The sequence below is a fragment of the Nicotiana tomentosiformis genome, chromosome 10 (genome assembly GCF_000390325.3).
Source record: "Nicotiana tomentosiformis chromosome 10, ASM39032v3, whole genome shotgun sequence".
Lineage (NCBI taxonomy): Eukaryota > Viridiplantae > Streptophyta > Magnoliopsida > Solanales > Solanaceae > Nicotiana > Nicotiana tomentosiformis.
In genome coordinates, this window is record NC_090821.1 from 79,359,067 (window position 1) to 79,380,760 (window position 21,694).

Sequence of the window (21,694 nt, forward strand, 5' to 3'; positions counted from 1 at the left end):
CCAAAATATAGTCTTCTTTTGATATTAGAGGATCCGAAGAAATCACTACTTTTTCGACGTAATGAGCACAATAACCCTTTTCCTCCTCGTAATCAAAAGCATCCAACATGCCCATGTCAGGGAGGTAAATGCGAGAAAAGATGGAAGAGATTCATGTGTCCTTGTTCGTCAGCAGTAAAAAGCCAACCTGGAAATCCCATACCCAAGCAGCACTTCCCCACCAGCTCATGCTATAGTTGATACCCTTTGACATAAGTCCCAAAAACTCACGAAATCTAATCAACAATGGAACTGCAACTGCGGCCCCGCCGATGATATATATATGCCACAAATCCAATTTTTTCTTACACCAATGTGTGATGAATTTGCATGACACCTATGATCCTCACACGGGTGGAGAATCCTAATTTGATCCGGAAAAGAAAGGGAAAAAAGAATCCCTTGTGCCGAAGGAAATTGTTGCATTTTTATTAAGGGGTGTGAATGGGAAATAGAAGAGGCAGCTCTTAGATTGCACATCTTCATCTCACCATTTCATTATCTATAAATAGAGAGGCATAGCCTCATTTCCCACCAATGAAAAAACTGAAAATTTCTCCCATATTTTCTCTATTGTTGTATTATTTTCAAATATACATAAGTGTCAAGTGTGGTTTGCTTTGTCTGTTGAGTTCGCTGAAATTCTGTAATTTCGATTGCGAGTATTACAGAATAGTTATTCCGTTCTATCCTCACAGTGAGGGGATTAAATTTCTTAAGGACACACAAGCAACTTGTGGGCTCGGATCAGTGGCAGGATATCTTTAGGCCAATTATCATATCTTTTAATGGGGATATATTATGAAATTCTGATGAACAGTGGTAACTAGTTGGGATGGACGGTTGATTTTCTCTCACAGTCCACGTCACTTTTAAAATGTTTTGAATATGAGGGCATTTAGCTTATGCATGACACAAGCGAATGTTAGACGTAATGTCTAAATGATATAATTTTTGAACCACACCAATCCTTAGTGGATATTGATATGATAGTCGGTGAATTCATTACTTATTTAGTCTTAGTGATGACTAGTGATGAAACTACACATTCGACAGTTGTTTACGTGCTTTTCAGAAATGATTTGTTCTTTATTGAACATTTATAATGTTTAGCTCCTTTATGAAAGAGTGTCACTTGGAAGGATGAGACTTTTCATGAAAAGTGCGTTTATATGTTTTGTATAAACATGATCGTTCATGAACGAACATATTAATACATTGGTCTATAATTAGGTGAACCAACAGATGAACATGACTAGATTTTATTGCAAGTTGGATTTGTTTCATGAATGAAGGTGCTATAATTTGCATATCATATAGAAGTATGAATAAATATCATACAAATGCTTGAAAATGGTGGAGTGATTAATGTGTTAGATATCAAAAGGTTGTGGCCACAACTGATGCCAATCATTCCAGCAGTTGTTATAATATACTATTGCTACATTAAGTGCAGTCAATAATCTGATATGTAATAGAAAGTCTAGACGTATTAGTCTACAACATAAAGAAGTTCAGATTGAACTGTCATGACAATGAAACGAGTATTGAGATATTTAAAATATATTCAAAATTATGATTTGCACCACAGTAAGTATCCTGCAGTAATAGAGGAATACAATGATGCAAATTAGATCACCGATTCGAATGTTTTAAATCCATAAGTGGATATATTTTCACAGACCGTGGAGGAGCGGTGTCTTGAAAATTATCCAAATAAACGGGTATTGCCCGCTCTGTAATGAAGGCTGATTTTATAGCTATAGACAAGGCCGGTGAAAAAACAGAATGGCTCCGAAATTTCATAGTGATATTTCATGTTGGCCTAAATCATTTGCACCAGTCAAACGGCAAGAGGAAGGGCTAAGAGCGTTTTGTATAATAGCAAATCTCGTTATATACGACGAATACGTATAATCGTTAGCCAACTACTCTCTAGGGGAATTATCAGAATTGACTATATGAAGTTAAGTGATAATATGCCGGATCCACTTACAAAAGGCCTAACTAGAGAGGTAGTTGAGAGATCATCGCAGGGAATGGGACTATGGCCGAGGACAAGTCATTGTGGCGGTAACTCTACCTAGAAGACTAGAGATCCCAAGATCTAGGTTCAAGGAGATCAAACAAAGTCATTAGTGACAGTTCAACATTGTCAAATAAAATTTTGGTCCATTTTCGTGATGAGACAATGTTCAGTACCAAGGATAAAGCATTAAGATTTTTTAATAATTTTTAAGTTTGATACAGGGTATATCAAATAGTGTATCTATGGGATTACACGTTTATGAATCACTTATGTAAGTGTGAAGTGTAAGCCGCTTCAAGGAGAATTTAGTAAGGCCAGTTCTCTATGCACTTACAAACCAGGTGGTGTTCATGGTTGAAACGAACACAACAATGAGAACCAAAGATAGTTAAGGATTGATTGTGTGACTTATGGTTATCTAGGTATACACTAAAGCTCGACGGTTCAAAGATATCAAATCTACCGATTGACCGAGTATATCCGACATAACTTCACTACGGAAAGTTCAATGGGAAACCTACTTATCCAGATGCGATTAATCCTTAGTTGTGAATCACACAGTATTTTCATGCATGTTTTTTCACATATGTCCATTCCCCATTCATGTGGGAGATTGTTGCATTTTTATTAAAGGGTGTGAATGGGAAATGAAAGAGGCACCTCTTGGATTGCACATCTTCATCTCACCATTTCATTATCTATAAATAGAAAGGCTTAGCCTCATTTTCCACCAATGAAAAATCTGAAAATTTCTCCCATCTTTTCTATATTGTTGCATTATTTTCAAATATACATAAGTGTCAAGTGTGATTTGCTCCGTCTGTTGAGTTCGCTGAAATTCTGTAATTTCGATTGTCAGTATTACAGAATAGTTATTCCGTTCTATCCTGGGAGGAATTAATCCAAAACCTTAGGCAACAGTGAGGGATTAAATTCCTTAAAGGACACACCCGCAACTTGCGGGCTCAGAATTATTTTTCTATTTTGTTTATTAAATGAATGTTTCTCTGCTTCTCTGATTTTCTGATTTCGAACACGGATTCCCAACAGAAATAATTTGGTTGAAGAAAATAATTTGGTGACTCCCAACAAGAATTAGTTTTAAATATTACTCCTAAGCTTACCACATCCCCATCCACGAAACAAAATATTTTAGTAAATCTTAGTAGCAATTAGGTTAATACTTCGCAAGGCATCTATCAATTTTCTTTTAATAAAAACTGATAAAGTAAAAGTAATATTTTCTGTGAATTGAAGGATAGTTTGGTTTGTCCCTCATGGTGGCATCATAAAGTTTTGATACCAAAAAAAAGAAGAAAAGAAATTCAAAAGACGTATTTTTTGACAAAGAATACGTAATTAATAAATAAATTTGAAACTTTTATAATAAGTAAAATAACGTGTCGTGTGCATCCTTAGTATATTAAATCTAAAAAAGGAAAGTAAAGGAGATGATGAAACGTGACCAACTGTCTTGTTTCACCTTCAAAAACAAACGCAAGGTTAAGGGCGCTTGAATATAATTGGGTTGAAATTAAAAAAAGAAAAAAGTAATGTTTGAAATAAAATTGAAAAAGAGTATTTAGAAAACTTAAGAAAATTTATAATATAATACGTAGAACGAAAAAAGAAGAGCTCATCTCATGTCAGCATAATGAGCTAAAAGTAACTGACAAACATTCAAGAATATTGCATGAAACTATTAAAAAAGATTGATTCCACAGCTGTAGAATTAATGCATATTGCTTTACTGGTGTGAAGTATTGATTAGCATTCAACAGATTTGATAAGTTTTGTTTCTTTTACTGCTATTTATATTTGAAATCCATCACAGTTGCAAAAATGACCAGTATTATTCTAGTTATCTTACGGACAATGCAAGTAGAACAGAAACTCCTTATCCTTCCATGAGATGGATGATTAGCATGTTCATGAGAGACAGCTTGTTACAACCCAGATTTTGGAGTTGTAATTTCGGCCAGGAACTGGTGAGAAAGGGGTCCTTCTGATGGTCTGACGTAGAGACGTCTACTCGGGCAACTTGGGCTTTTTAATTTTAAGCATATATAAGGGGGGTATAGGTGATGAAAGCTCCGACCTGCCTCCCCCATACGTGCTGCCACCAAGCCGTATAGAACGAGCTGCCTTGGGGGCGAACCCCAAGGGCCTGCCTAGATGACTCAAGGGAGTGTCAAGGGCATCCATGCGAGTTTGGAAACTCGTATGGGCTGCGCAACGCCTTAGGGCCTGCGTTGGGCATCAAGTAGGTAGTGGAGGCTGCTATCGTGGAACGGCCAGCCCCGCGGGCTGCCGAGTGTTGGAAAGAGACCTCCACGCCGATTGGATACTTGACGCACCTGTCATAGGGGCATCATGTGTCGACTTGTGAGCATGGCTTTGGTTCAGCCATGCAAGCAAGGGTCCGTTGGCCTAAAGGTGCAGGTGTTGGCGACACTGCACTACTTCGGAATGGAAGCGTGCTGCAAGAGGGCTATGTATGGGCATGGCACGAAAGAGGCGCATGACAATGGCCAAGGACTAAAGGTTGCCTTACTCGGGCGAGGCACGAGCTAGTCGCGGATGCACTAGACGAGTGTAAGCTTGAGGATTGGGTTGTGCACGCGAGAGCGATGCTCAGTCTTGGGCTAAGGACAAGACATGTCCTAAGCCAAGTCCCCAGGGCGCGCAAGGATTGTGATCCTAAGGTGGAGCGCCACGACAATGTCTAGGGCCAAGGGCCTAGGCATCTTACGGGCGGCACTAGTCGGGGCGAGGCCCCGACCTACAGGCACAGGATCGTGCTTGGGAAATCCTGGGACGGATAGGAAAGGCTGGCCCGCGGCACGAATGGGGAGTCCGCGGGCGCCGCACGGGCGGAGCAGGTGCCGCTACCCAATGTAAGGAAATGGGCCCGTGACACTTGGTATCAAAGCAGAAATAGAATCATTCTAATACGACTTGGTATCAGAGCTGAAACATAATCATTCTGATGCGACTTGGTATCAGACTGGTTGAGGCCATACTATGCCATGACACAACGTCAAGGTAGAGGGTGGATATGGCTAGTGCATTTTGGATGTCAGTGCCGAGATCACGTCAAAGCAGAGATTGATGTTCATATGCCATCAAAGATTGAGAACCAGATACTAATGGTCGACGAAGGAAATGGGTGATTCCATTGTCTTTCGTCAGTCTAAGGTGCTACTGAATGAGGTGATATGCCGATGAGTCGGATGGCCAAGAGAATGCCATGTTTGCCAGGTCGTGCAACCATATTACGAAGAGTAGGCCATGGACTATAAACTTAGGGCATGATCTTAGCGGAGATCTTGCCAAGGATGCGGGCAACGCATTAAGCTGAGTGTCTTTCCTTCGGGAGAAGACTTTGGATTGCCTGAGGGCATTGCCAAGGTGAGGAAAAGAATTTGAAAGCATAGCAAAGCAAGCGGAATGGGACGAGTTCCCAAGTTTAGACGGGGTCATCATTCTGGAAAGGGGTATGTCGAATGATCGGGGACCGAGAGTGTCCAAGTGCGTGGCACACCGAACCGGGAAGCCGTGCTAGCAGGACCGGGAGAGTACCTGGCTATAGGGCGAGTATTGAAGTACTACCGGCAGCATTGGCTACTTGCTAAGGAAGTGACGGACGGAAGACAAAGAACTTTGTCCGGAAAGGCAGCGACGCTATGACTTTGGGAATGTAGTACTCACCGAGGGTCGTCTCAAGAGCTGGCCGTATGCCAAGTGAGACGACAGTGCTAAGATGTATCCTCCTCATTGAGTGTGGGAGGATCCCGCCTATGCAAGAGGCATAAGGGCGAAATCATGAGTCTGGGAGCGAACACATCTTCAAGGTTGGGGGCAAAGAGAGCCACGGGAGCAGAATGCTACGTGAGTTATGCCAGGGGCGTTTGAAGGTCAAGTGAGCGATGGAGCTACTTGAACCGCGCCAAGGAGGGCGTCATAATGCTACGGGAGCGAAAGCCTACGGGAGCCATGCCAATAAGGGCATCTTGAGGGCTACGGAAGCGGATACTACGGGAGCGACGTCGAAATAGCACATTGATGCGCTAACCTGTGAAGGAAAGCTTCAGACGGACATGAAGACCGTGAGGGTCATGGTGTGATTTGACTAGTGTGAGTCAATCACAAAGTTAGACACCAGAGGGTGCAAGTGCGGAGGCATTTTCCAAGTGAACACCGAATGGAGGTGAAGTGCAGAGGCACACTTGGAAGATACTTGGGAGGAGCAGTGCATGGCGCACGACTCCTTTTTGAGAAAGGACTTCGAGGAAGTCCAACCCACATGACTAAGGGAGCTGGAATGGGCATACCTGAGGGGGCAGACTCCGGGATGTCTTAAACCATTATGTGTCATAGGGACGATGACATTATGAGTGTGGGAGGATGTTACAACCCAGATTTTGGAGTTGTAATTTCGGCCAGGAACTGGTGAGAAAGGGGTCCTTCTGATGGTCTGACGTAGAGACGTCTACTCGGGCAACTTGGGCTTTTTAATTTTAAGCATATATAAGGGGGGTATAGGTGATGAAAGCTCCGACCTGCCTCCCCCATACGTGCTGCCACCAAGCCGTATAGAACGAGCTGCCTTGGGGGCGAACCCCAAGGGCCTGCCTAGATGACTCAAGGGAGTGTCACGGGCCCATTTCCTTACATTGGGTAGCGGCACCTGCTCCGCCCGTGCGGCGTCCGCGGACTCCCCATTCGTGCCGCGGGCCAGCCTTTCCTATCCGTCCCAGGATTTCCCAAGCACGATCTTGTGCCTGTAGGTCGGGGCCTCGCCCCGACTAGTGCCGCCCGTAAGATGCCTAGGCCCTTGGCCCTAGACATTGTCGTGGCGCTCCACCTTAGGATCACAATCCTTGCGCGCCCTGGGGACTTGGCTTAGGACATGTCTTGTCCTTAGCCAAAGACTGAGCATCGCTCTCGCGTGCACAGCCCAATCCTCAAGCTTACACTCGTCTAGTGCATCCGCACCCCAAGGGCCTGCCTAGATGACTCAAGGGAGTGTCAAGGGCATCCATGCGAGTTTGGGAACTCGTATGGGTTGCGCAACGCCTTAGGGCCTGCGTTGGGCATCAAGTAGGCAGTGGAGGCTGCTATCGTGGAACGGCCAGCCCCGCGGGCTGCCGAGTGTTGGAAAGAGACCTCCACGCCGATTGGATACTTGACGCACCTGTCATAGGGGCATCATGTGTCGACTTGTGAGCATGGCTTTGGTTCAGCCATGCAAGCAAGGGTCCGTTGGCCTAAAGGTGCAGGTGTTGGCGACACTGCACTACTTCGGAATGGAAGCGTGCTGCAAGAGGGCTATGTATGGGCATGGCACGAAAGAGGCGCATGACAATGGCCAAGGACTAAAGGTTGCCTTACTCGGGCGAGGCACGAGCTAGTCGCGGATGCACTAGACGAGTGTAAGCTTGAGGATTGGGTTGTGCACGCGAGAGCGATGCTCAGTCTTTGGCTAAGGACAAGACATGTCCTAAGCCAAGTCCCCAGGGCGCGCAAGGATTGTGATCCTAAGGTGGAGCGCCACGACAATGTCTAGGGCCAAGGGCCTAGGAATCTTACGGGCGGCACTAGTCGGGGCGAGGCCCCGACCTACAGGCACAGGATCGTGCTTGGGAAATCCTGGGACGGATAGGAAAGGCTGGCCCGCGGCACGAATGGGGAGTCCGCGGGCGCCGCACGGGCGGAGCAGGTGCCGCTACCCAATGTAAGGAAATGGGCCCGTGACACTTGGTATCAGAGCAGAAATAGAATCATTCTAATACGACTTGGTATCAGAGCTGAAACATAATCATTCTGATGCGACTTGTTATCAGACTGGTTGAGGCCATACTATGCCATGACACAATGTCAAGGTAGAGGGTGGATATGGCTAGTGCATTTTGGATGTCAGTGCCAAGATCACGTCAAAGCAGAGATTGATGTTCATATGCCATCAAAGATTGAGAACCAGATACTAATGGTCGACGAAGGAAATGGGTGATTCCATTGTCTTTCGTCAGTCTAAGGTGCTACTGAATGAGGTGATATGCCGATGAGTCGGATGGCCAAGAGAATGCCATGTTTGCCAGGTCGTGCAACCATATTACGAAGAGTAGGCCATGGACTATAAACTTAGGGCATGATCTTAGCGGAGATCTTGCCAAGGATGCGGGCAACGCATCAAGCTGAGTGTCTTTCCTTCGGGAGAAGACTTTGGATTGCCTGAGGGCATTGCCAAGGTGAGGAAAAGAATTTGAAAGCATAGCAAAGCAAGCGGAATGGGACGAGTTCCCAAGTTTAGACGGGGTCATCATTCTGGAAAGGGGTATGTCGAATGATCGGGGACCGAGAGTGTCCAAGTGCGTGGCACACCGAACCGGGAAGCCGTGCTAGCAGGACCGGGAGAGTACCTGGCTATAGGGCGAGTATTGAAGTACTACCAGCAGCATTGGCTACTTGCTGAGGAAGTGACGGACGGAAGACAAAGAACTTTGTCCGGAAAGGCAGCGACGCTATGACTTTGGGAATGTAGTACTCACCGAGGGTCGTCTCAAGAGCTGGCCGTATGCCAAGTGAGACGACAGTGCTAAGATGTATCCTCCTCATTGAGTGTGGGAGGATCCCGCCTATGCAAGAGGCATAAGGGCGAAATCATGAGTCTGGGAGTGAACACATCTTCAAGGTTGGGGGCAAAGAGAGCCACGGGAGCAGAATGCTACGTGAGCTATGCCAGGGGCGTTTGAAGGTCAAGTGAGCGATGGAGCTACTTGAACCGCGCCAAGGAGGGCGTCATAATGCTACGGGAGCGAAAGGCTACGGGAGCCATGCCAATAAGGGCATCTTGAGGGCTACGGAAGCGGATACTACGGGAGCGACGTCGAAATAGCACATTGATGTGCTAACCTGTGAAGGAAAGCTTCAGACGGACATGAAGACCGTGAGGGTCATGGTGTGATTTGACTAGTGTGAGTCAATCACAAAGTTAGACACCAGAGGGTGCAAGTGCGGAGGCATTTTCCAAGTGAACACCGAATGGAGGTGAAGTGCAGAGGCACGCTTGGAAGATACTTGGGAGGAGCAGTGCATGGCGCACGACTCCTTTTTGAGAAAGGACTTCGAGGAAGTCCAACCCACAGGACTAAGGGAGCTGGAATGGGCATACCTGAGAGGGCAGACTCCGGGATGTCTTAAACCATTATGTGTCATCGGGACGATGACATTATGAGTGTGGGAGGATGTTACAATCCAGATTTTAGAGTTGTAATTTCGGCCAGGAACTGGTGAGAAAGGGGTCCTTCTGATGGTCTGACGTAGAGACGTCTACTCGGGCAACTTGGGCTTTTTAATTTTAAGCATATATAAGGGGGGTATAGGTGATGAAAGCTCTGACCTGCCTCCCCCATACGTGCTGCCACCAAGCCGTATAGAAAGAGCTGCCTTGGGGGCGAACCCCAAGGGCCTGCCTAGATGACTCAAGGGAGTGTCAAGGGCATCCATGCGAGTTTGGGAACTCGTATGGGTTGCGCAACGCCTTAGGGCCTGCGTTGGGCATCAAGTAGGCAGTGGAGGCTGCTATCGTGGAACGGCCAGCCCCGCGGGCTGCCGAGTGTTGGAAAGAGACCTCCACGCCGATTGGATACTTGACGCACCTGTCATAGGGGCATCATGTGTCGACTTGTGAGCATGGCTTTGGTTCAGCCATGCAAGCAAGGGTCCGTTGGCCTAAAGGTGCAGGTGTTGGCGACACTGCACTACTTCGGAATGGAAGCGTGCTGCAAGAGGGCTATGTATGGGCATGGCACGAAAGAGGCGCATGACAATGGCCAAGGACTAAAGGTTGCCTTACTCGGGCGAGGCACGAGCTAGTCGCGGATGCACTAGACGAGTGTAAGCTTGAGGATTGGGCTGTGCACGCGAGAGCGATGCTCAGTCTTTGGCTAAGGACAAGACATGTCCTAAGCCAAGTCCCCAGGGCGCGCAAGGATTGTGATCCTAAGGTGGAGCGCCACGACAATGTCTAGGGCCAAGGGCCTAGGCATCTTACGGGCGGCACTAGTCGGGGCGAGGCCCCGACCTACAGGCACAGGATCGTGCTTGGGAAATCCTGGGACGGATAGGAAAGGCTGGCCCGCGGCATGAATGGGGAGTCCGCGGGCGCCGCACGGGCGGAGCAGGTGCCGCTACCCAATGTAAGGAAATGGGCCCGTGACACAGCTGCTCTGTTAATACCAAGTTGTTGCAGAAAATCCACTCGCACAGTGGAAATGAATAGAGTGTAATCACTTGGGGAACACAAAGACTTCAAGAATGACTATCATGCTTGCTATCGCAAAGTGCTAATCACTTCTTCTGAATTCTCATTTCCATTATTGTTATGGCCATAGTCTGGTTTTGGCAATTGGAGAAAAGGTGATTAGTTGCTAACTTTGCATCTAAAATGTGTTGCTATCCAGTGATGCTGGCCAACCTAGTAATACTATTAGAACATTATAGAGGAATAAGAGGGAATGACACCACAAAGGAGATCATATAAAGTGGAGCTAACACATGAAAAAACCAACTTTTGAATTCATGACCAATCTTTTGAGATAAAATGGAATAAGCAGAGTAGCAATGAAAGCAAAGGGGGGAAAAACAAAGATAGTACAATGATCCAAGTTTACCTTTGCTCAGATTCTTAACTGAAAACACAACTTTTCCTGTGACTGCTTTGCCTTCATTATGACCTTCAGTTAGGCGATTGACATTAGCTCTCTCATATGAAGGATCCACTACAAAAATTATTTTTCCATATTTAAGGATTAGAAGCTTAATTCAACACCAGACTGTTTCTGGAAAAATATCTTAAAATCCATATATAAAGCTTACGTTCAACAGAAGCAAGTGATAATACTAGTGAATCAACAGTAGGAAGAGATGATGATGTTGGAGAAGAAAGCTGCTTAGCATCATTCAGTTTCTGAAAGACAGGGTAAAGTTTTCTGAGAATATGCATAAAAATCTATTTATGGCACCTTAACTAACTGTTTTAACCTGATATGTTTTGCTGAGACTTAACATAATTCCCTAAGAAATCTAATTGCATTCTTAATGACACCACCTGATCAAGTAAAATACGACTGCAGATAGTTTTATCTAAAATAGCCACAACTAAACAATCTTACCTGAAGCAAAGAGTTTATATAGTCGAGAACATCACACAGATTCAATGTCTGCTCTAGAGATTTAAGATTAGGGTCCATTATCAGTCCAGTGAGGGCCATCAAGTAGTTCTCAAGAAACTTGTATGCCTGTGTATAATTGAAATTATAGAATCACAAAAACATGGCATTGAATTTTTGAAAATGACGCAAGCGAAAATAAAAGACATATATAAGCAGACATGAAATGTCACGGTGAAGAAAATATAAACTCTTGGTCTTCCAGGACTAAGCATAAACATGCTCAAGCTTCAAGCGCCTATTAAGAAGAAACTCAACTAAAATTGTATGGAAATCATAGAAAGAAGAGAGGCGTGTTAGAAGAGCAGGAAGAAGCAAGGATTTCTGATGCTTTGTGTTTTCAATCATGAGCCTATTTATAAGTTGTATGATAGGCTAAAATGTAGATATGTGTATGGACACTTATCCATAATCCTTACCATGGAGCAGTTGTACCACAATTCAGCACTGCGCGTCATCTTTTGGTCTTTCGCCTGAAACAGAACACAAATTTTGAGGAGGCTCTGAGTAAGAAATATAGACCAAAGACAGAAACTACAAAACAGTCTATAAACAATTCTGTAGTCCATGAGAAAAATGATAAGAGAGAGAATGCAGAGTATTGCAGTACTCACAGCATTCTTGTATGCTTTAGTTGACTGAAGAAGCATATTATGATCCAAAGTTCCAGTCATATAGTAGGCAGAGAGACATACTCTTCCTAGGGCATCTGCCAAAAAAGATAACAGATCATTGAAGAAAGCCAAGTTTAGATGTAACAGAAAACTGATCTTGTGATATCAATTATAAAAACCAACTAAAGTAAAATACTGAAATAACTGAGCTTACAAGTGAAATACAAGAACGTATCGCACCCCTCATAATAAGGTGAGTATACTAGCAAATATGTATCACATGAGAAGAAATCCACTTCTTCCTTTAATATAATGTGACAAATTAGATGAGATTAAGAGCAAAAAGGACATGCTTATTGGACATTCAGACGTCACGGCATAGTTGATAAACACAATTTTCAGCACTCAATTAGAACAAAACAAAGAAGACAATCATAGACTAGTGCAGCTCACAGGTTAGTAGGAAATCATTAATCCTGACATGGACTAAGAAACTTATCATTCTTCCTTAAAGCATTATATATAAGTTCTCAGGAACTGCTACATATGCATCAAAGACAAATAAATATATCCAAGGAGCACAAAATGCAGTCTTACACCATGATATTCCATCGTGGACATCCAGAGCAATTGCTTCCTTGGCATGTTTGATACTTTCACCTGTGATTTCTTCTGGATTTTCAACCTCTGGAAAGTAGAATACAGTCAGATAATTCTATGACACTTAGGAAAAATGTGATTATGTGATTATAGTCTTTCTATAGAAGAACATCCCATGATTAAGGTTCAAAATTCAAATTGCTAGAAGTTCCAAATGTACAAATAAAAGAATAATCATATATCGCCACAAAATTTCACCTGTTTCACCTATGCACTGGCTTCTTTCAAACACTGATAATTGACGTAATAACTCCTTGTTCTTCGGATCCTGAACACCACAAATACAAATATATCCATCACAGTTTCTGGACTAAATTGCTAACTAATGAAACTTGTAATTAAAATCCAAGAAGCAGCATATAAAATGACCTGTTCAAGGCCAAATTTGTAGCAACTTTTAGCTTTATCAACATCTCCTCTCTTCCAAACACAAGTTCCTAAGCATATCCACGCATCCACTACATAGCGATTCAACTTAAGCTATGTTCCAAATTTGATTACGTTAATCAACAGTTAATAGAAAAGCCAAAATAATAATTAGACGTTAGAATACTGAATCAATTCAAGCAAACATACACACACACAGACTTACTCTCTCTCTCTCTCTCTCTCTCTAACAGGTCTGGCTCCCCTCCAGTTCATCCAGTACATGATTAAACGAGTAATACTTGTCCACGGTCAATCGATGCTCCAGATTTGATTAGGTTAAGTATTTATCTAACTGTACTTAAGAAACACCAGAAATTAAAGAGCTGAAGCATTTAATTGGGGATTCCCACCAGCCACCACAGCCTCAACCTCAATCCCCCACCACATAATCCCCTCCCATCGTAGCTGGGTTTGCAATTTTGTATCAAATACTTTCACCTTCTATAAAAGCCTTCAGCACAAGTCGATGGTGCGTTAGTTAATTCTAATCCCATCACAACTGAGACTAAAAACAAAAGCAGTGCAGTACTATCTACTTCATTGTAAGCTTGTATATGGCCAGAACGACCAAATGCGTAGAAGGCTTTAATTCAATTTCAAAGCTCTGCAATCTGAAGTCTGAACAATGATTCTATTTTCTTTTTGTTTTTTCTTCCTGTTTTTGTTGCTGATTTGCAGAGTAAGTTTTTCCTAACTGTAGTTAGATAAATGGTTAAGTTAATTAATCTGGAGCATACTGGACACGTGTTGCTCATTTAACTAATGCATTAATGAATGAAAAAACACACTAACACACTATCAGTCTATCACACACACACATACCGATTCAACTCAAGCTTTTACAAAAATTAAACAAGAAAGATAGACAACTAATTAAAAAAAACTATCGAATCAATTCACATAAACACACACACACACACTCAAACGCACACAATATAGTGATTCAACTAGCTGTTACTACAAAAATACAGTTAATTAAGAAACAAAACGTTACAAAAAAAATTAGACAAAGGAATATGAATATATCTAATCATTGAAACTCAGAAATTTCGAGAAAACAAAGTGATCGAAACTTCAGAAAAATCACCTGTTCAAGGCCAGATTTAAAGAAACTTCTAGCTTTATCAAGATCTTCTCGTTTCCAAACGCATGTTCCTATGCATATCCATGCATTCTGTTACCAGGAAATAAATCAATACAATCAAGAAAATAAACGTATAATAAAACAGAAAAATAAATATGAATTCTACTTTAATTTTTCTTTACTCACAGCTTCAGTTAAATTTTGCTCTGGTTTCTGATTAGAACGAGCAGGAGAAACATCTAGAACCATAAACTTCCTCAAAGACAAAGACATTGCTAAAAATGAAGTGGAAAAAACGAGAGAAAAACTAGAAAAATGAAAAAAAAAAAATGTAAACTAAACTAAAAACAATCCAACGTACAAGAAAATAATGATCAAAATTAAAGAAAAAAAGAAGAAAAAGGCTAAATTGAAAATGTTTTGACTCAACGGACGACAGATTAGGTTCACTTTCAATGATGGTACTTTTCGCCGAGATGCTTTAATGCAAGATTGTCGACCTTTCATGGCATGTGTTTTTCTTGCCATACTGAATTTTTTGGGATAATAAAAGGGGAGACTATACTTAGAAGTTAGAACAACTATATATAGATTAGTAGTTAGGTAGTTATAGAAATGGTGATTATTTGAGTTGTAATTACAGTTTACGGTAAGTGATCCGTTATATTATATCATTTTTTTATATGCGGTACTAATAATTTTACTAAGGTGATTAAATTGAATTTTATACAAACACTCGGTTCGTACCAATTTATTTGATTGAGTATTAAGTTTAAGAAACAAATAAAGATTTTAAAAATTTGTATTTTTCTAAACTAACGCATAAATATATGACTGCAAATTAGAATCAAATGAGAATCTTGAAATTAAATTAATTTAATTCTAAATAAGAAGGTAAAATATTCTTTAAAAACTATTACACGATACAATTAAAAATTTTTAAATGTTGTTGTATATAACTTAAATTATGTACAATAAGTTATCAATTTACCGCAAATATTTAGATTTTCAATAATAACCCTCCACCATTTCTATAACTATACGTTTTGATACTCCACTTTTGGATCTTTATGATTGTAAAAATATTAGTATTATTAATTCTTACCAACTATTTTTCTTTCTCTCTCCCATACATTTATAATCTTAATACTTTCTTAATTATTTGTTTTGATTATTGGTTGTAGTTTTTCAATACTACAAAAAACTTATGAATAATATTTGCTAAGTATATATATACAACAACAACCCAGTATAATCCAACTAGTGGGGTATGTGGAAGATAGTGTGTACGCAGACCTTACCCCTACCCTGGGATAGAGAGGTTGTTTCTGATAGACCATCGGCATCCCTCCCTCCAAGAACTCGCCACTTTTCTCTTGAGGTGACTCGAACTCACAAGCTCTTGGTCGGAGGTTTATATATATATAGTTTTAAGATATACAGGGAATTACAGTTATATTACACTTTCTAAATAAAAATAATAAAAATATTAACTAAACCATTGGTTGGTGGGATAATAATATGACATATGTGGAATAGTAAAGGGAAAAGGAGATCAACTTATTCATAGTAATATTGATGCTGCTCGTTAGGGGTATTAATGAATATTTAAAAACCGACTAAATCGATCGAATTGTAGCGTACCGAGCCAATTTTTAGGTTTCTTTTAATAAAACCGTAGGTTTTTATATAAATCTATAATCGTACCGTTAATTAGGGTAGGTTTTTAATTTTATAAAAATAAACCGAATAAATACTGAACCGTACCGAATAAAGTTAATGTGGAAAATATATTTATATATTAAGTTTAAAAATAATAAAGCATTAAATTTTCTTTGGGACTTGGAATTATGAAAATGGTTACAAGCCAACAAGTAATTAAAATTCAAAATTTTAATTCCCAAACCTATTATCTTACTCCGAAACTATATTATTTCCAGCATATTCACTAGCAAGACACAAGGTATATTCTTGCGATTATGAGTAGCAAATGACAATGTATCGAATATGTTTCCTTTCATATGATTTAGATTTATCTTTTGAATATTTCATCTTCTCTTGAGTCCCAACTTAGTTAATATCTTTCCACTTTTGTTATTTATATTTTCTTTGTATTTACTTAGTTTCTTTTATGCTGCTGTTGAATAATTGATGGATCTATACCCTGACTATCTTTTATCTTTTCTTAATTCATCACCCTTTAAAAAATAAAAATTTCTAGAGAGTTTCGTTGTGTCCTATAACGTATATTATTGCCGAGGGTCTATTGGAAACAGTCTCTCTACCTCGTCAGGTAGGGGTAAAGTATGCGTACACACTAATCGAACTGTACCGATACTGACGAGAAACCGACATGATTGAGACGATTTCAAAAAGTCTAATTTTGGTTATAAATAATAAAATAATCGAAAAATTGATATGATACAAATATTATAAAATAACCAATCCAACCAAACCATTGCTACTCTTACTGCTCGTTGTTCATGTCAAAATATTAATATGATTAAATTAATAGTAGTAAATATTGCCAAACGTGTATGTCATAAAAGTTGGCCTAACGTGGATATCCTAAACTTAATACGATTAAGTGCAGTATTTCGTTTATACCCTTTCTCTGAAGGTTATTATGTTAAATATTATAAGGCTAGTTTTGTATATTTACATTATATTTATACTTTTATAATAATTAATTTTTATTTATGTGCTTTGTACGTATATCTTTAGCTAATCGTTAAAAGATAAGCTAAAAAGTTTTTTTTTTTTCCCTACAACTCCATATTAAAGACGTTTCCGCAGAAACTAATTAAAAGACGGTGTCACGATAATTACCATAAAGAATATTGAATAGAATATAAGATCTTGTTCGAACCTGTTTGTCTGTATAATCGACAGATTAATTTCAATTTCCTTGAGGTATTTGTCTATTTCTTTCCAAAATACATCCCTTAAATTCATACTTCAGATTGAACAAAATTTTGTTTGGTTCCAAATTAATAGCTCGCTTTGACATTCAACAGCTTTTTATAATTCTTGCCGAAATTACAATTATATTTATTCATAATATGGTTAAAAGGGATTGCTTTCGTTTTACTTCCTTTATATACGGTGAAATAAACTCTCTTCTTATTATTTATTAAAGAGATCAATAATTTAAGAATACTAAAAGTTCAAGGTTGATATACTTTTATACCATTCAAAATTAAAATTCTTAATTAATAAATATCGAATAAAATATAATATTTTCTCTGCAGCTATGAAGCACTTTCAGATCAATTATAATTTGTCATTTTAAATTATCAACACTCTTTTAACTTGGATAATAATTACGCAACTTGCTTAATTCCCTCTCAAAGAGTGTGTTGATGTCATGTAATTAAAGTCGATGCTGGAAACTTAACCATCGGGATTTTGGATTCACATATTACAATTATATAGTCAAATAATGGTAGGTTGCTTTATCGAGATTCAGTTTTCTAATTTGAGGAAAGTTGCTCTAATTTCTAATAGTATAAACGTATTTTCTTTTCATAAAAAAGAAAGAGACCTATAATATCCACGTAACTCGAAAACTATTTATATGCTTATTAATCGATGTTTCTGTATTTAGCGTATATGAGTGAGAAAGTTAAAACTTTTCACGTAAATCTTTCATCCCTTCCCAACAAATTAAGAACTTATATAATTACTTTGATCTAAATAACTTGCTGGATACTCTTTATTTTGAGATTCGCATTAAGATCACGTACGAAAGAATTTAAGATAAATAGTGATACATGCATATTTCTTCGACCATAGCCATTAGAAAGAAAAGAAAATAGTATATGAAATTTTTACTACGTGAGCAATTCAATGTATAGTAACTTAAAGTGAAAAATACTGTAGTACTTTAATTTCTCCCATGTGTAATATCTCGTTCATCTTTTATTCTTCTCCCACTGGAGTAAAAACTTATTACGAAACTTAGCTTTAAGTAAATTAAACATATCACGATTTCTAAATTGAAATTAACTTATAAACAATCTCCTGTGTAAGTAACGCTATCGATTGGCATGCATCAACAGTGTCATGATTTAAGGGTTTTCTTCAGAACCTTATCCGGAACGTCGTCATATCATGATTTTATTTTACTCGGACTCGATCTTCCTCCTGTCTGCAATACAAATATTTAATTTGGAATTAATAGTCCTTTTCTTTGGCCAAGTAGTCGATGATCAGCTTAATTACGGTCTATTGGTTGAGGATCTTTCTTGCAGTTAATGTCTTGTATCTTCAACATATTGTTTTTTAAAAAACACGCCCTTTACTGGAAAAAATAAACATCTCAATATGAATTTGACTGTCGTCAGACTGATACCATGCATGTAGAAAGAAGAAAACGATTCTGCTCGTCTTTTCCGATATTCATAAGAAAGGATATTTATGCGCAATTAATACCTTTTTGTCTCTTCTCCTTTCACCCAAATTATCTAAAACCAAAGTAGATAACTTCTACAACTCTAGATTATTTATATTTGTACGCACATTGTTATGTAAAACAAACAGTGGATTTCAAGTTTGACTCTATATATTATTCCATGCACACCTCACATGACGTCCAAATTGCTTGACCAGAAGGTTTAGTGGAGCATTAGGCGATAATAATTTCCTGTAATTAGGATCAAGAGTTTTTTAAAAAGAAATTATGGACGTGCCTTTCTAATCCAAACAGGATTTAATTTGCTAGCTTCTCGATGATTAGGAATAGGACTTACAAAGTTATAGTTGATTTCAAAATCTTTAATATAATTTCATTAAACTTTAAATATATAATAGGTGATTACAATTTTATCCTGACTTAATTTAAATTTTCAAGGGCATAAAAGTCGGTCAATACTTAAGGGATATTTTTGTCGTTCAATATTTAACGTGGAACATTCGTGCTTTTATAATAACTAGTCTTTATGTACGTGTGTTGCACGTAATATCAATCAACTATTTATGTGAAAGGATAACAAATTAAATGGTGAAAAGAAAGAAAAAAAGATAAGAACTTAAATTTAGCAAGATTATATACATTCATAAAATCATTGTAATTGAAGCATTTAACGTGGAAAATGCTTTTCTAGTGCTGAAAATCAATGTTACTAAATCAATAGAATACTTGCACAAAAAATGATTGACTATTGTTTCAACCTTCAAAAAAAGATCGACTTAATTAAGTTAATTAGAACATATTTTTATTTATAATATAATGTAGAAACACGAATGTGATTGTATTTGATGATATTTTTTTTTTTTGTGTGTGCGTATGTTTTTTATGCCACTTTACCTACTCTCATCCTGCATCATCGAATTAAGTGTATCCCTTTTGATTTTTATTAAAATCAAAGACTATTGCCAAAAATCAACCTCAATTTATGCAATTGAAGGTCTCAACCTTGCTGCAAATTAATATATAAAAAGACGAATTAAAACGTCCAAATTGGTTATTTAAAATCTGCCAACCCATTGATGCCTTCAGCACTGCATTCTTAATTTAATCCTTGATGTAACGATTTATGACGCATAAGAACAATGACTCCTTTGTTCGCCAAACGAAATCGTTAAAATGAATTACCTCTTGATATCTTTCCTTCATTTCATATGTACTCAAATAATTTTGCAAATTCAACAAATTAACAACTGAAGAAAAGAAGATTATATATGTCCAAATATTAGGATCGATAACATGGCTAAAAATATATGGATCTCACATAACTTCAACTTGAACTCTATCTGTCACAAACTTTGAATATGATAAAAGGTGCATAAAACTAATATGTATGAAGTTTATTATGTAAAATTCTACCTGTCGTTCTGGAACATATATGACGAGAGGTAATGCAGCCTTCACTTTATAAATATACCTGTATCATGTAGGCATGTTGTGGTTAGTTAGGATGTAAACGGCAATGCAGATTAAAATAGAGAAGAATTGATTGAAAAATAAATGTAACATAAAATCAATCTAAATGTACACATACCAAACCAAACCCAATAAGTAACTGGAATAGTAACTTCTTTTATAGGAGTATTTGGCTTATTCTTTTTCTACATGGATTCATGCACTAAATCTAAATCCTATACAAACTAAAATCCGGATGGTCTTAGATGATAGGTTTGCATGTCGGCAGACAAGTCGATAGAATCCTTCACAAATTGATATATATTAGAACGAAAACAACTTTGTGGGGGTTTAAGGTAGCGTATTGTACTGCATATTTGATATATTATTATATTATAGTTAGAATAGAACTAATGTCGATCGGCCTCTATTTACTATTAACTTGACTTTAAATTGAAAAGGAATTCTATCCCTAGATAATATTCGTGTTGATGTAGAACTTAAATTGCAGTGTTGTATATTCAATTGTGCCCTTTTCTTATGATTACTTATGAAAACTAATATATAAATAATTAAGGGTATAAAAGTCGATCAATGTTTCTAAGGTATTTTTGTCGCTTGACATTTAACGTTCTAATATTTTTACTTTTAAAATATCTATAGTATAATAATATATCACTGTATTGTAATCCTTGGAGGTAAGGCTCACATCCTCCTCCTATCTTTTGGAAATAAATAAACGGTGAAGGGCCAAATATACCCCTGTACTTTCGAAAATGGTCTAAGAATACCCCCGTTATACTATTGGGCTATATATACCCTTCCCGTCATACTTTGGAACAAATATACCCTTATTTAGGATGGAGTGCCACGTGTCAGCACTAGATGAAAACGACCCATTTCATTTTTTTACCCGATCCGTTCTAAAAAACCCACCACCCGACCCGTTTTAAAATTCAGTTTTTTAAAACATATATTTTGTAAAAACTGGAATTTGCTTTTGTAAAAACTGAAGAAAAAAAAATTGCAAAATATATATTTTTAAGTCTTTTCAGTTTTTTAAAGTATTTTTTTTGTAAAAACTGGAAAAAAAAAATTAAAAAATGCTTTAAAAACTGAAAAAAATATATTCTGTAAAAACTGGAAAAAAAAGAAATTTGCAAAATATATATTTTTAAGTCTTTTCAGTTTTTTTAAAGTATTCTTTTTGTAAAAACTGAATTTGTTTTTTTTTTAAAAACTGAAAAAAGGACTCTCCTAAAGTAGTGGACTACATATGCATTAGTTTTTAAAAAATTGAAAATAATTTGCAAAATCTTTTTTTTTCAATTTTTACAAAAAGAATACTTTAAAAAACTGAAAAATATATATTTTGCAAATTCTTTCCTTTTTTTTTCCAGTTTTTACAAACAAAAAAAATTCAGTTTTTTACAAAATATATGCTTTAAAAAAACTGAATTTTAAAATGGATCGGGTGGTGAGTTTTTTAAAACGGATCGGGTGAAAAAAAGAAATGAGTCATTTTCATCTGGTGCTGACACGTGACACTCCATCCAAAATAAGGGTATATTTGTTCCAAAGTATAACGGGAAGAGTATATATAACCCAATAGTATAACGAGGGGTATTCTTAGACTATTTTCGAAAGTACAGTGGTATATTTGGCCCTTTGCCGCTAAATAAAACACCCCAGAAAATCTGGGAAATTCTATTTTTTTTTAAAAATAAAAAAAAAACTCCTCCG

The 21,694-nt window shown here is 38.3% G+C and overlaps 1 protein-coding gene across 2 annotated transcripts; it reads right to left on the bottom strand.

The window, feature by feature from the left end:
* Window positions 1-3,793: 3,793 nt before the first annotated feature.
* LOC104097356 (uncharacterized) lies at window positions 3,794-14,422 on the bottom strand. Of its 2 annotated transcripts, XM_070187426.1 has the most exons (12): window positions 14,275-14,420; window positions 14,092-14,178; window positions 12,945-13,055; window positions 12,774-12,843; window positions 12,513-12,602; window positions 11,916-12,010; window positions 11,721-11,774; window positions 11,245-11,370; window positions 10,949-11,039; window positions 10,744-10,851; window positions 10,291-10,465; window positions 3,794-4,006 (listed from the first exon to the last, which is right to left on the bottom strand). In XM_070187426.1, exons 1-11 carry the CDS (start codon window positions 14,359-14,361, stop codon window positions 10,404-10,406), a joined length of 981 nt encoding a protein of 326 aa, XP_070043527.1. In that variant the 5' UTR covers window positions 14,362-14,420; the 3' UTR covers window positions 3,794-4,006; window positions 10,291-10,403. The 2 variants fall into 2 exon arrangements, with proteins under 2 accessions (XP_070043527.1, XP_070043526.1); XM_070187425.1 differs by lacking the exon at window positions 3,794-4,006 and having other exon boundaries at window positions 10,284-10,512; window positions 14,275-14,422.
* Window positions 14,423-21,694: the final 7,272 nt, after the last annotated feature.

Bases quoted from the DNA above. Each gene is read 5' to 3' on its own strand.
- LOC104097356 (XM_070187425.1), bottom strand. From the start codon at position 14,361: ATGTCTTTGTCTTTGAGGAAGTTTATGGTTCTAGATGTTTCTCCTGCT. The intron at 13,056-14,091 runs GTGATTTTTCTG...TTTGGAACATAG, and splicing joins TTAAATCTGGCCTTGAACAG to CTTAAGTTGAATCGCTATGT. The intron at 11,040-11,244 runs GTAAGATTGTTT...CCTGTCTTTCAG, and splicing joins ATATAAACTCTTTGCTTCAG to AAACTGAATGATGCTAAGCA.